This window comes from Melitaea cinxia, chromosome 26 (assembly GCF_905220565.1).
Source record: "Melitaea cinxia chromosome 26, ilMelCinx1.1, whole genome shotgun sequence".
NCBI lineage: Eukaryota > Metazoa > Arthropoda > Insecta > Lepidoptera > Nymphalidae > Melitaea > Melitaea cinxia.
In genome coordinates this window covers 10,063,676-10,079,103 of record NC_059419.1, presented here as the reverse complement: position 1 = coordinate 10,079,103, position 15,428 = coordinate 10,063,676, and the positions used below count along the sequence as shown (strand labels likewise).

At 30.4% G+C, this 15,428-nt stretch overlaps 1 protein-coding gene across 1 annotated transcript in view; it reads left to right on the top strand.

The window, feature by feature from the left end:
- The first annotated feature begins 1,501 nt into the window (after positions 1–1,501).
- The window catches only part of LOC123666468 (nuclear factor 1 X-type), a 61,947-nt gene continuing 48,020 nt past the window's right edge, over positions 1,502–15,428 (top strand). The window contains exon 1 of the mRNA XM_045600559.1: positions 1,502–1,638. Coding sequence (XP_045456515.1) covers positions 1,561–1,638 — 78 coding nt within the window. The 5' untranslated portion in view covers positions 1,502–1,560. The remainder of the gene's footprint in view (positions 1,639–15,428) is intronic.

Genomic DNA, 15,428 nt, shown 5'->3' with positions numbered 1-15,428 from the left:
GCTAGACTTCCTTAAGGAGCTGGGCTGGCACGAATAGTGTCACAGCCAGTCACGCAAAATAGGCGCACAAAGACGCGCTGTTAACATACATACATACTATTATACATTAAGTTGGGTAGGTAAACAAAAAATTCAAAAATAAAAAAAATTAACTATCGTACATAACAGTTAATCAGTTATTACTGGGAATCGAACTCGCGTCCATTGCGCAAGGCGCAATTACTTTCATCTGCATCATACGGTACTTTGTACGTTACTATTTCAGTTGAACAGCTTACGTCATTTCTTTAAATAGATTTTATAAGCAGAAATACCAACTTCGATATTTAATCTTTACAAAATTACTTACAAAATTAAATGTATGTATAATCTGTGCATTTTTATTAATTACCGAAAAACAAAAATAAAGTTGCAATATGATCTGTTAGTTGAACGAAATAATAAATATAAAGCTATGATATAGTATGTCAATTAAACTTAAAAAAGAAAACGAAAATTTCTTAAAATCACTACGCGAAAAATACAAGATTAGTCAAGAAAAAAAAACTGCCCAACGCTACGATCCGCCCAAGATGTGTTTTCAACGCACACAGCGACACGCACGCACACGTGCCCAATACGTGACATTTATAGACGCGTCAGCTGAAAAACAACGATACGCGAAAATAGCCCTTAACACATCGAAATAAAACCTCATACGTTCACTTGTGAGTTCGATAAATTAGGATATTTCAAAAGTCGAATACAACACTTGAAAATGTCTTTATTATAAACGACATTCAACTTTAGTTCTTTGAATATAAGGTAGATTTTTCAATAGTGGGTTTTAAAAGATATGTCATGTCTATGTTCCGAATGCGAAAGAGCTTTCCGAGGAGAGCCGAGCGCGTACCGATCGGGTCCGAGCGGCGCCGAGACGCAGCGAGTGCCGCGAATGCATTACGATGTCGCGATAGGGCTGCTGGTGCGGAAAACTATCAGGAGAATTTTTATTACATTTTTGTTTTTTTTTTTTCGTTTTTTCAAATTGATTGTAGGTTCTATATATCTTTTTAGGTTATAAATATTTCAATTAGTGCCACATAAGTATATATATATATATATCTATTCAAATTTACATTTTAGAATATAGAGTAAGGTGTCGAATGAGGGTACCCGTAGCATAAGTTCTGTTCGTTACCATGGTTTGGTTTAGGTTTGCCATTTTATTTGTAACATATTAAATAAGTGAAACTATCACAACGTACAATAGTATATTGTGATAATTATTATTATACTAGAACACTAGAAATGAGTATTAATAATAATGACAATACGTAAACAAGTCAATAACGCGGGATCAATTCAATTATAGTAGTCATGTGCGGATTCAATATATATGCATATCCCCAATTCTATTTGTTTTTCCGCACGGAAAATTCGCACAGCCCTGGCGGGTGAGGTGTGGGGGGGGGGGGAGAGGTGTAGGCGGGGGTGCGGTAGAGGGGCGAGCGGCAATCCGCGCCAGTCGGACGCGGCGCGCCGCGCAGCCCGCACGCGATGCGCGCCCTATAGCGTATTATGTTCCTCCCCGACCTCCCGCGAGCCTGCATGGTGGACGACGTAGCGACGTACCTGCAAGCGCCCTCCTCGGGACAGGTGGCTACAATATATTAACAACGCCCATATGTAATTAACAATGATCATATTAACAGATGTTGTGAGCTAATGTCGCTTACTTCGCCGCGACCGCCGCCCGGGTATTTTCGGTACCGCACGTGATGTTCTAGGATGTTTGCGACGTTGCCGAAGGTATTGTAGAATTGAAGAGATTTTTTTGTTCTATAAGATTTTAAATTTCGAATTCTACGCGATTAACCGAGCTCAGATTAAAAATACGCGTAACACAATCAAATAAAAGAGTTTTTTTACTAAACCCGTGATGTGGTACGTCAATATTATTATAAGTGTCGGAAACAAAGTTTGTAAACAGATCGATAGCCGCAATAAACAGGTCGGGACTTCGCTGAAGTTGCGAGCTACAGCCGAAAGCTCTTTACTACAGAAAGCTTCATAAAACGTCACGAGTTGTTTTTCTCGAAGTTATGTCGTGATATTCTCGTCGAAGAAGTATAAAACACTCAAGTTTATTGCTACTCCAATTAATACATTCGAGCTACATAAGTAAGAGTAATAAAATAAATCGTAACTAAAGTATATAAATGTCTAAAATGTATATAAAAGTAAATACTTTATAAACACGACAATGATATATTATTATAATCTAAAGCAACAAATGAAAATAAAAAATACCGAAAGTAATAAAAAGATAAAAACAAACACGTGCACACACAAACACCTAATATTAAAATAAAATACAATAGCGAATAATTATAACACATAAACGACCACCAACCAATATTGTTGTATTTTTATACTACAAAATAAACGTAACACAAGACAATAAAAGCAAAATGACGAAAAACTCAACCAAATTCAAATTAAACCACTACGAAATCTGTTTATTGTAGCAGTAAAAACAACCCTGTAAAATTATTAATTAGAAATAATTAATCATCAATTTTATTTTGACATCGAAAACATACTTTATTAAATAAATTTTATTGAAACGAAACTACGTATTTATAGATTTCAGAATATAATTATAAGTTAAAGTTTTTAAACGAACGAAAAATTTAAAAATAACTTACAAAATAATAATAACTCATGTTTTATAAAACGAATACGTAAAATAAAACAACGGACACGCGCCGACACGTGTCTAAATCAGTAACAAACGAAACGAATACACAATAATGTTTATTAATAAATAAGTTTTTAAGATAGTTTTATTATTAACAAGCTGTCGCTGGGCGACCAAGCGGTCGAAATTCGACCATAATTAAAAATTTAAATTATATATAATTTTAAATTTTTCAATTTAACTACAGACTTTGACAGTCAACAAAATAGTATAATATGCGTGTGTGTCAAATACATGGTAGTGTGTGTAATGTTTTTTTAATTATAATTAAAAAAAAAATAGCACTCTGCACTCCTTCTCTATATAAACTATAATTGAACAAAATTTCATACTCCTCGGCCCGCGCAATTTTCGTAAAAATGGGTACAAAGTTTTTGCTTCACGTAATAATATATAGATAATTTATTATTTAGTTTTTGTTTAGTTATGTTATCGTTAAGTATTGACTAAATGAAAAAAACTGACTAATAGTATAATTTATTGGTAGAGTATGATTTAAAGCATAATATTTGAATGTAAATAATGTTCATATAAACATTTGAATTTTGATTTACGTAATACGACATGTGAGCGTGATTTGAGTAATTTTTTGGTTTAAACAGATTTACTGCAGGTCTTAATTTGCTATTTTTTACATAGATTAAGTAACATTATTAATAATAATATTAATAATAATACACTTTGTCGTATACCAAAAATAGAAATAATACATAGCAAAGAAAGAAAGATTTTAAGAATATATCATTAGGTACAAAAGGCGGCCTTATCGCTAAAGAGCGATCTCTTCCAGACAACTTTATATAAATAATAATATTAGTTGAGTAATTATTACTATAATTTATTCCTATGAAGTTACGTATGTATTAAATATGCGAAAGTTTAAAACTACCTTAACTCGTCGTAGCGAACGAAAATATCCTAATATTATGCTTTCGTATAAACTTACGCAATGCACAAACTACGATAGTACTAAAATATGATAATTGCTTAGCAACAATTTGCAATGTAGCAATAATTACAATATATAAGTAAGTAAAGTTGTATGAAAAATTATTTCAAAATTTATTGTAACGTAAACTTTTAAAGCTAGAAATATAACAAAATAACAAAATAATTTCACTCTACTTTCTTATAATTAATATCTAATATATAAAATTCTCGTGTCGCGATGTTTGTAGTTAAACTCCTCTTAAACGGCTTGACCGATTCTCATGAAATTTTGTGTACATATTGGGTAGGTCTGAGAATCGAACAACATCTATTTTTCATCCCCCTTAGTAATAAGGAGGGTGATTAAGGGGATTAATAAGATATATGGCAAAAAAACGTTTGCGGGGTCAGCTAGTATGTCTATATAATAATAATTCATTAATACTAATCATCCTTATTTATCAAAGTTTACTGAACTTAAATAGGCTTTTCAAAACGATTTACAAATAAAGCAAATAGTCTTGTCAAGATGTTTGTATCTATAAGTTAGATAAATTTGATTGATAACGACCGCAGAGAAGTAATTCTTGGTATACCGCAGTCTTGCAATTTAAATATTCGATTTTACTTAACTTTTTAATGTTTTAGCTTCCAAAAAGGTTTTATATGACCATAGACTTTTAAACCATATATGTATGCCATAAAAAAATATATATTGTTGGAAATATTTGAGCTAAATTAATTTAAATTATTATTATTATTTTTATATGGCACATTGAGATTTAAATTCTATGAGAATTACTTATTATTATCGATGTATTGTATAGTAAAAGTAAAAAAGGTTTACATAAAAAAGGCCGCAAGAAGTAGTTTTTTTTTATATAAATGGTAGACAAATCAATATGGTTGTGAGTAACTGCATCGGCTACGCCATAGTGCCGGCGCCCATGCTCTGCAGTGGGATGTTTGGAAATTCTTAGAGGAATAATATTTATCTGTTCCGATTTAATGGAAACGACTTTTTTCTTTTTTTTTTGTTTTTTTTTTTTTTGATGTATTAAGTGACCTATTGTCATTTGTTTTATTATTAAGATGTAGGTTTTATTACGATTGGAATCTATTTAAACGTTAGTTATATATTTAGGTATAACTACATATGTTATATATTTGTTAAACATAACTCATCAGATATATGTGACAGTTAAATATGTAAACAATATAAATAATTTATTGTCAATTTTTTTCATGATTAAGCTATTCAACTCAGTATCTCAACATTCATAAGACGATGGTATAATATATAAGTGCATCGTTGATATAATATTCATTTATTTACACATTACAGTTTTTGTAGTGTACAATATATATTTAAAAAAGTACTGAAAAATTAAATTAAATTCATATAATCGCTTTACAGCGAAAACTTTTATGCAGAGGTAGAAGATTATTGTTTAAAGATAGAATAATTGTGTTAAATTCTCGTAAGCCATGTGTTCCTATAAGCTATCAGATGCTATTCAAATTTATGTTTATTAATTTAGTACAACGAGCTATATTCATAATAAAACACCGTAATTATGTTTTTAATACGTGTATACAAAATAATTTTATCGAAGATTTGAACCAAATGAGAACGATAAAACGATTAATTCTAGTATGGATTCCATTCATATAAATTTGTTTTAAGATGGGATACATTAATCCAGCTACAAAATAACTAAAGAGGACATCAAACAAAACCTCTTATTATTTAATAACTAAACTAAACTCAATAAGACATATTTTTTAATATAATCGTAAATAACCTAGCCTTTGTTGGACTAATAAACTGTACTATTTCACTCACAATCCACTATTTTTGTTGAGTTATTTACTAACATCTAGCTATAACAAAAAATATTATTTGAAGTATATATTAGAAATAGAATTATAACGTAGATTACAATTATTAAATAATATATTAAACAATACTTATTCATTATCTATAAAAACTTTGTACCCCTTCAAGTAGGAAGAAGTATGAAATTTCGTACAGTTATAGTTCAATTAGAGAAGGAGTGCAGAATGCTATTTTTTTAAAGCATAAAATATATTAAATTAATAAAAAGAACAGTACACACACTACCATGTATTTGACACACACACGCATATTATACTTTTTTGTTGATTGTCAGTCTGTAGTCAAATTGAATTTTTTTAAAAAGGTTCTTTATTTTCACTATTGTTTTTTATTTATTTAAATTTTTAATTATGTTCGAATTTCGACCACGGCGCGATCACTAGTTTATATTATTATGTTTTTAATCAAGCATAAAATCTAAATATAACAAAGAAGGTTTTTGGCAAAGGTAAAAATATGTTTTGATAAATTATAATACGTCAATTATTGTTGCTTATAAAATATGTGTTCCTATTAATAATTTAAATACATTAAATGTATAATATGCTATGTATGCATTCATTTATTATTTTTATAATATAAATGTCGTAAACGTAGAAATATAACATGCGGTTATTTACTTTAGTAAATAACCGCATGTTATATTTCTTTTAAAAAATGTATTTATTTTAGAAATAAACAAATACACATAAAGGTGCAAAAAAAATTAAATATAAAAAGTTATGCGCTTCCCAAAATAAGTGACACGTACAAAGTTGAACCAAAATTTTAGAAAACAACCCGTAATTTAAATTAAATTGTATTGAAATAGGAAATAAGAATATAAAATGGGGATACAATGTGTCCTTGCGCTTCATTGCGCTTCGTAGCGCCGACTCAGCGCTACGTAGAGACGCCTCTCAGACTACGTACACAGTTACATTCCAAATTGTATTATTTTAAACATTTCAAGTTATATATAAGTAAATTTCGTTATAGAGACAGATTAATTGTATCTTTAGGTATTATCTATGTTTGTATTTTAGTTATAGTTAACATTTTGCTTTGTAATACATATAAACTTCTAATTGAACACTTTAAGACAAGTATTTAACACTGATACAAATTGGTGTACAAAGTGAAACTAGTTTTGTTTAAAAAAAGAATTAAAACTGTTTATTGTAAACGTGACATTTACAATGATTGCTATAACCGGCGGCCCCACACTGGGTAAGCCTGTCCGGTGGATACCAGTTACAATAACAGAAAATACTTTGACGAGTCGGTGTTTGGTAATAATAAAAAAAATTTAAAAGTATGTATATCTTTTTAAGATTTGTAACTAAAAATATACGTAAAAATAAATAATTTGAATAAATTTAACAAAGGGTTATTCACGTCAATGGAAGCTTAAAAAAAAACGAAATATGACAACTGACACTTTTCTTTTTTAATTGCGAATATATCTGTATCAACAATTTTTAAAACCACTTCGCAAAACAACTTTACTATTAAAACTTAAAGTATTTATTTTGAATTAAAATAATAAGCAATATAAATACAAAAAAAAACCTTATAAAGGAAAATAGCCGGGAGAAAATGCTTAAAGTTTGAAAGCTGCGCGTGTCGTTCAGTGGAATCAGCAATAGCGCCAGTTTGAGCGGAAGTTTAAGATGGCTGATATTTCGAGATTCCAGATTTACCTTATTCTGTTTTCGATAAGATTTCGAATTTAAATTGTTTCATATATTTTTTAAAAACTTAATTATATTAATCCAACATACACTGCTATACGAATAATCTGCAATAAAAAATGAAATATTTATTTAATAACAAATTAAAAATAAGAACTAAAAAATATAAATGTAAAAAATCATCAATGAATATTGCCTAAAAATCCGGTAAATCTAAAAAGTACCTAAAAATGTACCTATACATACCTGTAAAAGTACTTCTAAAAATGCTCTATGAAAATTTACTATTATAAAAAAAAAAAAAAAAAAAATTATCATAATTTTCTTATAAACGAAGCAATAAACATCAAAATTACTAAATTATTGAAGCTTTTGGCGAGTACATCTTAATTAGCACAACAAAAAGTGCATTTGCTTATTAAAAAAATATATAAAATTAATTCCAAAAATACCCGGCCGGAAGTCGCATGGCGGTCCGCGCATCGGTGTTTTTAAGAAATATACTCGATGTTTTCTCCCCCCCTCGCCCCCCTATCGTGTTGTTTTTTTCTCTTTCTATCACCCTTTCTTGCCACTTTCGGTGTTTGGATGTTTTCACTAACTGTTAATGTTGATATTATTTCAATCGGTAATTTTTACGAAACGGGTTTAAACAGTAACTATGAAATTCATATATAACCTTTTTAAAAATTATTATTATTTTAAATTCTTAACATCGATTTAAAAACAATTATGCACTGTCACTTTTTGTTTCGTTTAAAACCGTAACGTCAAAAATACCGATTTTATCGTAATTATACATAGTTCTAATTTTTAAATGTCTTTGTGTAAATCCTTTTATGTATGTAATAAGTACATTTTTTGAGAATTATTTAATTTATAAAAGGCTTACACAATGATTACATATCTATTTGTATGTATATATGATTTCTCTCGATCTTAATGTTTTTAAATTCGACTAAGAATGCGGACAGAAAAATAATAAGTAATTATTATTTTGACATTTGCCATTAAGTTTTCATATGTTTTATTAATAAAAAATACTTGTCAATGTACTTGTTTATTAATATTTCTAGTCGAATTTAATAAATTGTAAATGTGCATGATTCCCGAATGCACTACCCTAAAGCAAGAATGTATGCACGTACCTTTTCATGTTTTTTTTTCTAACATTTTTTTTTTAATTTCAAATCCAAAGGCTAAGGGAAGTCCATTAGCAGATTGGAATATTCGGTATTAAAAAAAAGTTGGGTTTTAAAACCGATATACTATCAATTATCGTTATGGGTACCGGATAATTTAATTACGTAATCCCGTCCATCGGATTACTGACGGTTGATTTATTGTACAGATTGATACAACGTTTCGTAGCACGTTACGTGATTTACTAGTTCAAGTTTCAAAGAGCAAAGGTTTATTTGAGATACGGATTATGTGTACATATTAACAATTTTTGAAATTTGATTATCATGTGATATATTTTTTATATATTTTTAGTAAATGAATTTTTAATTTTTTCAGACTTGTAATAAAAAATTGAAAAAGAATGAGAGGATGCGAATTTTTCCTTTAAAAAGAGTGCAATTGAAAAAAAATTGAAACATATACAAGGCGTATTCCTAATACTATTTGAGCCTTTGTATATTTTTTAATCTAATTAATTTTATATTTGATTCCTAAATAAAATGATACATAGATATTCTAGCAAGATATTCTAGCATATAAGATAGCATAAAAGTGACACGAATTTAGTGAAGAAGCATAAAATATCCTGCTTAAAATTTGGAGCAGCCCGACTGGGGAAGTACCTCGACCTTACAGAAGATCACAGCTTAATAATACTGCTTTCAAGCAGTGCTGTGTTCCTGTGGTGAGTAAGGTGACCAGAGCTCCTGGGGGGATTGGGAGTAGAGTTAGCAACGCTTGCGATGTTTCTGGTGTTACAAGCCTCTATAAGCTACGGTAATCGCTTACTAGCAGATGAGCCGTACGTTTGTTTGGCGACTTAGTGGTATATAAAAAAAGGCTATTCTCAGAATAAAATTACTCAAAGTAACTATGATTCTTTTATGATAACTGGCACTATTATTTATAAGTAAAATGGTATAGTTTCAGTCTGAGTACCCGATATTTCGTCACTGTGCTATCGCCATGGCCACGTCTATACGTGACCTTCTACGTCTGTATACACTCTAATTAAGTTTCTTTTGATTTTAAACATAATTACCATAAACAATCTGGGCAAACTGTTTGTTTTTATATCATAATAAGAAGATTGATAATAATAAGGTTTTTTTACTCTTAATCTGATGTTAACTTATGACCTTTATTTAATATTCGTTTTATCCGTTCAAATGTTAGTTTTCGATTAGAGAGTGGAGGTAAAATTGTAATTTGAGGACAAAGTATGAGATTAAGTTTCATAAACGTCTTAGTATATTTTCGTTTACGTATTTTATTATTTTAATTTATTTCTATTTTAATTGGGGAGGCCTATGCAAATGACTGCAATAGTCTGAACAGACTGTCTTGATATTTTAATTACTTTTAGAATATATATTTTACAAATAGTTAAGTAATAAATAAACAAATATATTTTGATAATGGCTTACATTGATTGCCCCCATATAATTTGGACGTATTATAGACAAAAATATAATTATTTATTTATTTATTTATTTGTCCAACAATATAAACAGTTGTAACAAAAGGGGTACTTAATGCCTAGCGTCATTCTCTCCCAGTCAACCTTTAGGCCAAACAGAAAATATTGCTGGTGGTAACAATAAGGTAGTAAACATATACATATATCGATATGTAAATACACTACGGACATATATAAACACACACACACACACACACACACACACACACAAACATATACACAAACATTAATTATGTTATTTAGATATTTATTTTTACAAATTTAAAAATTTTAAGCTTAAGAAATGTTATTAAATATTTTTATAACCAATTTTACATTAATATTGCCTGAGATATATCCGACAACCCGTATTGGAGCAGCGTGGTTAATTAAGCTCTGATCCTTCTACTACACAAGGAAAGAGGCCTATGCTCAGCAGTGGGATATTACAGGCTGAAGCAGTGCCTTATAGTGATCATTTTCTTGAAAAAGACGCGAAAATAATAGAGAATTTTAGTAAAAAAATGGTAAAAATGGTAAAAAGTAAAGAAAAAGTACACTGAATCTTTAATTTACTATTTATTGACTATGAGCATGTTGAACCAGAAATATTTAAAAAAAAACACAATTAAAAAAAAAAACTTTTAATTTGAAAAATTCTAAAGCAAGGATATACATATCTCCAAGGGATATATTTGTGTTATTAATTAAAAAAAGCTCAGAAAAATAAAGTCTAAGAGTAATTACAGACTTTGAGTAAGTAAAATCAAGAAAAATAAAAAAAAGGTCTTCCTCATAGCGCGAGATTGCTCCACATAATGCTGTTACAGTGGGACGAGGCTTTATTACTTACACCAGCGGAGTCGGACATGTTAAGCTCTTCTATGTTACAATTAATTAAGATTTACTTGTAAAAATACAAGTCAGTTTTTTTTTGTATTTGATATTTTTTAAGACTTATTTTTCACTGTGAAGTGCAGTCGAAAATGTATTAAATAAATGTCTTCAATGAACTTTATAATCAAGTTATTAAACTTGTTTTTTTTTTGAATTGGCTAAATTCTAAAAAAAAATAAAGTAACGATTTAATTTTTTTTGCATTCAATAAATCAAAATTAAATCGTAGCATTTTGAATAGTTTGAATTTAGAAAAGGTTAAATTTTCAACAATGAATCAAACTGATTTTGCTTGTTGACTTATTTGTTTTTTTTTTGATAGGATTGGTTTATTAGTGTAGCTTTTGTCTAAATGGCTTTACGTGCTCTCCGAAGGTTCGCCGCACCACAAGGGCATAAATAACCAAAATAAATATTTCTACATAAATACAAATGTATGTATATTTTGCACACAATAGAAGAGAAATTTAAGTATAAAGTTGAAGTACAATGGAATTCAAAGGAATTGGGTATTCCGGTTTTGTGGGTTGGGCCACTTTTCTTCTGAACGCCTCTTCCTTGACGTCTGAACGTATGAATATTGATTATTCATAAAACTCTGAATGTATTAAGTTCTGTTGTAATATCTGTGCCTTTTACTTGATTGCTATTGAGATTTATTTTCTAGATAAATGTATTGTTATATTTTCATATTATGTAAATACTACTCGTAATATTTATATTAAAGTAATATATGAAATGACAGACGTTGTGTAATTTGAAACTATCAAACGCGTAGACTTTAAATAACACTCATCTTTACTGAATCTTTTGCGCAAATTTTTAATTTATCATTACGCAAGATTCTAATGAATAAAAAAAAATATAGTAAACTTGGTCGAATTCGTTGTTTTCAAGATTTGCGTTTAGAAACGTTGTTATTTGTAATTGTATAGAACATGTTTAGTTCCTGAAATGAGTTCTTGAATGTTCCATAAAGATAGAGATAAGATGTGCTAGAATCTTTTTCCTATTTTCTATGACTGACAAGCTGATCAATATAATGACATTGCGCTGGTCACCACCAAAACAACTCTAGTCTAGAGGTGAATTTGCCGTGTCGGCATCTACACACTGGCGGATGGCTAGTTCGACTCTCGTTCGGGATGGATATTTGTATTTACAAATATATTATGTTGTGTGGCTACGGCATTAAAGAATATAGCCATCCTCTCTCCTCCCGTGGGTGTCGTAAGAGGCGACTAAGGGATATCACAGTTTCACTAGCACCTTGGAACTTATAAAGCCGACCGATGGCGGGATAACCATCCGACTGCTGGCTTTGAAATACCCAGGCCGAAGACGGGCAGCAACGTCTTCGGTACGACAAAGCCAGCCCTGCGGTCACCAACCCGCCTGCACAGCGTCTGCCAGACTATGGGCAAAACACATGAGTTCACGCTATTTTTGGCGTAAACTCGTGGAGGCCTATGTCCAGCAGTGGACTGTATAGGCTGTAATGATATCATTTAGAGGATACGTCAGTGCAGTGGCCACAGGCTATCCGATCCTCGCTCATGACAAACTTTTATATAGGTCGTATAGTATTCCGATGATCCCTTGATGATGGCGTAATCTAGGCGTTTGTGCTTGTGTATTGTTTGTGTTTCCAGAACACAGGAGTAAATTCTAGTACCGTTAAGTGTGCAGCAGTTATTTATTATTAGATCTACAGCTTACCTACGTGTGTAACTTACGTTAACACCGCGCTTGTATACGATAAGAGGCGGACCTTCATCACAGCTGTCAACCGATACCTAAAATAAACTATATTTTATAACGTGACCAGCCGACCCGACTTCGTTGGACGTTAATTATTATTTTTGTGATGCAAATATATAATAAGTTTTTATCTCGCTCGCATTTGATTTACATCGCATCTTGATTTACATATACTATTATTTTTCACTGAATTTTTTGTTCAATAACTATAAAATATAGCCTATATCACTCCTGAATAGTGTAGCTTTCTGTTAGTGAAAGAATTTTTATGATCGAATCAGTATTTGCGAAGATTATCCCTTACAAATAAACAAGGCTAGAAACTTTACCTCTTTATAAAATAGTATAGATATTAGGTATTAATGCGACCTATTTGGTACGCTAACCTGACGTTTTAAACCTGGCTTTATTCATAAAAAATACGTTTAAAAAAAAACCCGGCTTCAAAAATTAAAAAGCGAAAAATAGCTTAGTAAAGATTTAATTCGAAATAAGTTTTCTTATGTTAACCTACCTTAAATGAAATATTTTTGCGATATCTATAGGTTTCAAGTTGATGTCAAGCCCTAAACAAAATAAAACTTAACATTATAATTTAAACAGCTTAAATGAATACTAGTTAAGACGAAGTCACGGCAAGTGTTACATTTAGCTTGGTACCAATTTCACATATCACTGCTCATACTCATAGGCCCCTTTTCCCATGTAAAAGCAGGATTGTAGCGCTTAATTTACCATATTGTTCCACTGAGGGTTATCGGATATATTCTATACTATGCGTAACAATGCTATCAGGCATTTATGATAGCACCCGGGACCGACAGCTCAACGTGGTCTTCAAGACACGGTGGATAGAGCCTTAAATATAATTTTGTCCAAATTGTTACTGCATTCCAAAACCTTTACTAATGAATCTTAGTAAATTCTTAAAATAAGTAATTGTATAATACCCAACGCTTATCCACATTGGACACGTTTCGCGAAATTGGGACATCTTTAGGGCCATTACGAATCCAATCGACTCGCAACAAGATGTGGCAGCCGCAACGGTATCTTAGTTACCAGTTGTGTGCAGTTACGAGACTGAGTTACCAGTGTTTGGAGCCATTAGACAGGTATTATCGATCTTATTTATACAGATGGGGATACTATTCTATATATTCTAGATGATACGGTTTAGTAGCGCTGTCATTTATGCAAGATATTACTAATTTTATACTATAATAAAACGCAAGTAACTGCAGAATTTCTTGCCGATTCTTCCCTTCAGAACCGACATTCCGAACCAGCGGCGGCGGTAGCTTCACTTTTAACTATTACTTATTAATGAATCAAAACAAATGAAAGTTTAGTTTGTACAAATCTAAATAAGTTTAGATTGTAAAACGTCGATTAAAAAGATCGATTAAAAAGTTACTTAAAAAAAAATGCGAGTGAACTTAACAAAGCTGACCCCTTTCCACAGTTCAATTGTCATCGTACGTCAGAATATAAACTGGTCGTCAGAATTACGTCGCGAATATTTGTACCAAAAAGTCAAATCCAAATTTAAAACCTTTTAAATATTTAGGACACTGCCAAAAAAAAAACTAAATCCCGATTGTTCTTCTACATTTTTTTAGGTGTGGCAATGAATTTACATTTACATTTAATTTAATTTATTTATATTTTAGTTTCCTGGTTGGCTCGGTTGTTTTAACGGTTGTGAATAAAAATATTAGATAGAATACGCGGAGTTTGATTGTAAAAAAGAATAACTTGTCAAATATATATAGTATACTACGAAACAATATCGAGATTAGTGACTGCTGCAAAATGCCTTAATACTTACGTTATTTTGAAGATAATATGAAATTATTTATGAGATCAACTAGTGAGTTTTTTTAGGTAAAAACTATAATTAGTCCACCTCATCACGTCTAGTTCTGCTGATCTTGATATTATTCTTGACGAACATTGACAGTGACCAGAGTCAAGGCTGTTATGACAGTTGCCAGGAGTTGGCAAAACATTTTAGTTGTTCAACGGTTATTCGGTAAAAATATTCCGTAACCGAGCACATTTGCTTTGTAAAGCGGATGTGGGTTTTTTGAGTTTATAATTAAAATATTTAAGAAAATGAAAATAGAATGACTATTATTATTTGAATAAAAAAAAAATGGTATTTGGTTACCAAACACCTCGACAATTAATATTAATCACTTTATGTGTCCTAAAATCTTAATACGATTATATATTTATGATTTTTTATCTACCTTTGTTAGAAGTAATTGTATTCCGATTACTGTACTAAAGCTATAAATTTAACTAAGAATGTACATATTTATGAGTTGTACAATACGTCTTACTATATGTCTCCTATTAGATGTTTATCATACTGGACATAAGATGTAGTTGTCTTTTTTAGTTACCAAATTTAATTAGTAATTTATTTTCAATTAGTAATCTTACATTTCTGCGAAAGTAGTCAAAGTTCAAATATTATTACAATAATTTGTTATATATTTTGTATAAAATTAATAAAAAATCACAATGAAACAACTTTTTCAAATTTTATTAATTTTTTTAAATGCCCGACGTTTCGGATACTTTACAGCAACCAAGGTCACAGGATGACTATCGTTGACTGACATCGGGGACATTAAAAAACCGCGATAAAATCCGAAAATGTTGTTTAATTATAATGAATGTAATTCCCGTAAACATTAGAAAACAATATAAAGGTAAAGTAGAAATAGTTAAATAAATACAACTCGTCTTTCGAGGTGTTAAACAAGATGTAATACATTTAGACTGTAGTCGAAGTTTCTTGTTGACGCCATCTTGCGAACTACGCAAACTTGCCAACTTTCAACCGTCAGGAGATGTCATCGTACACAC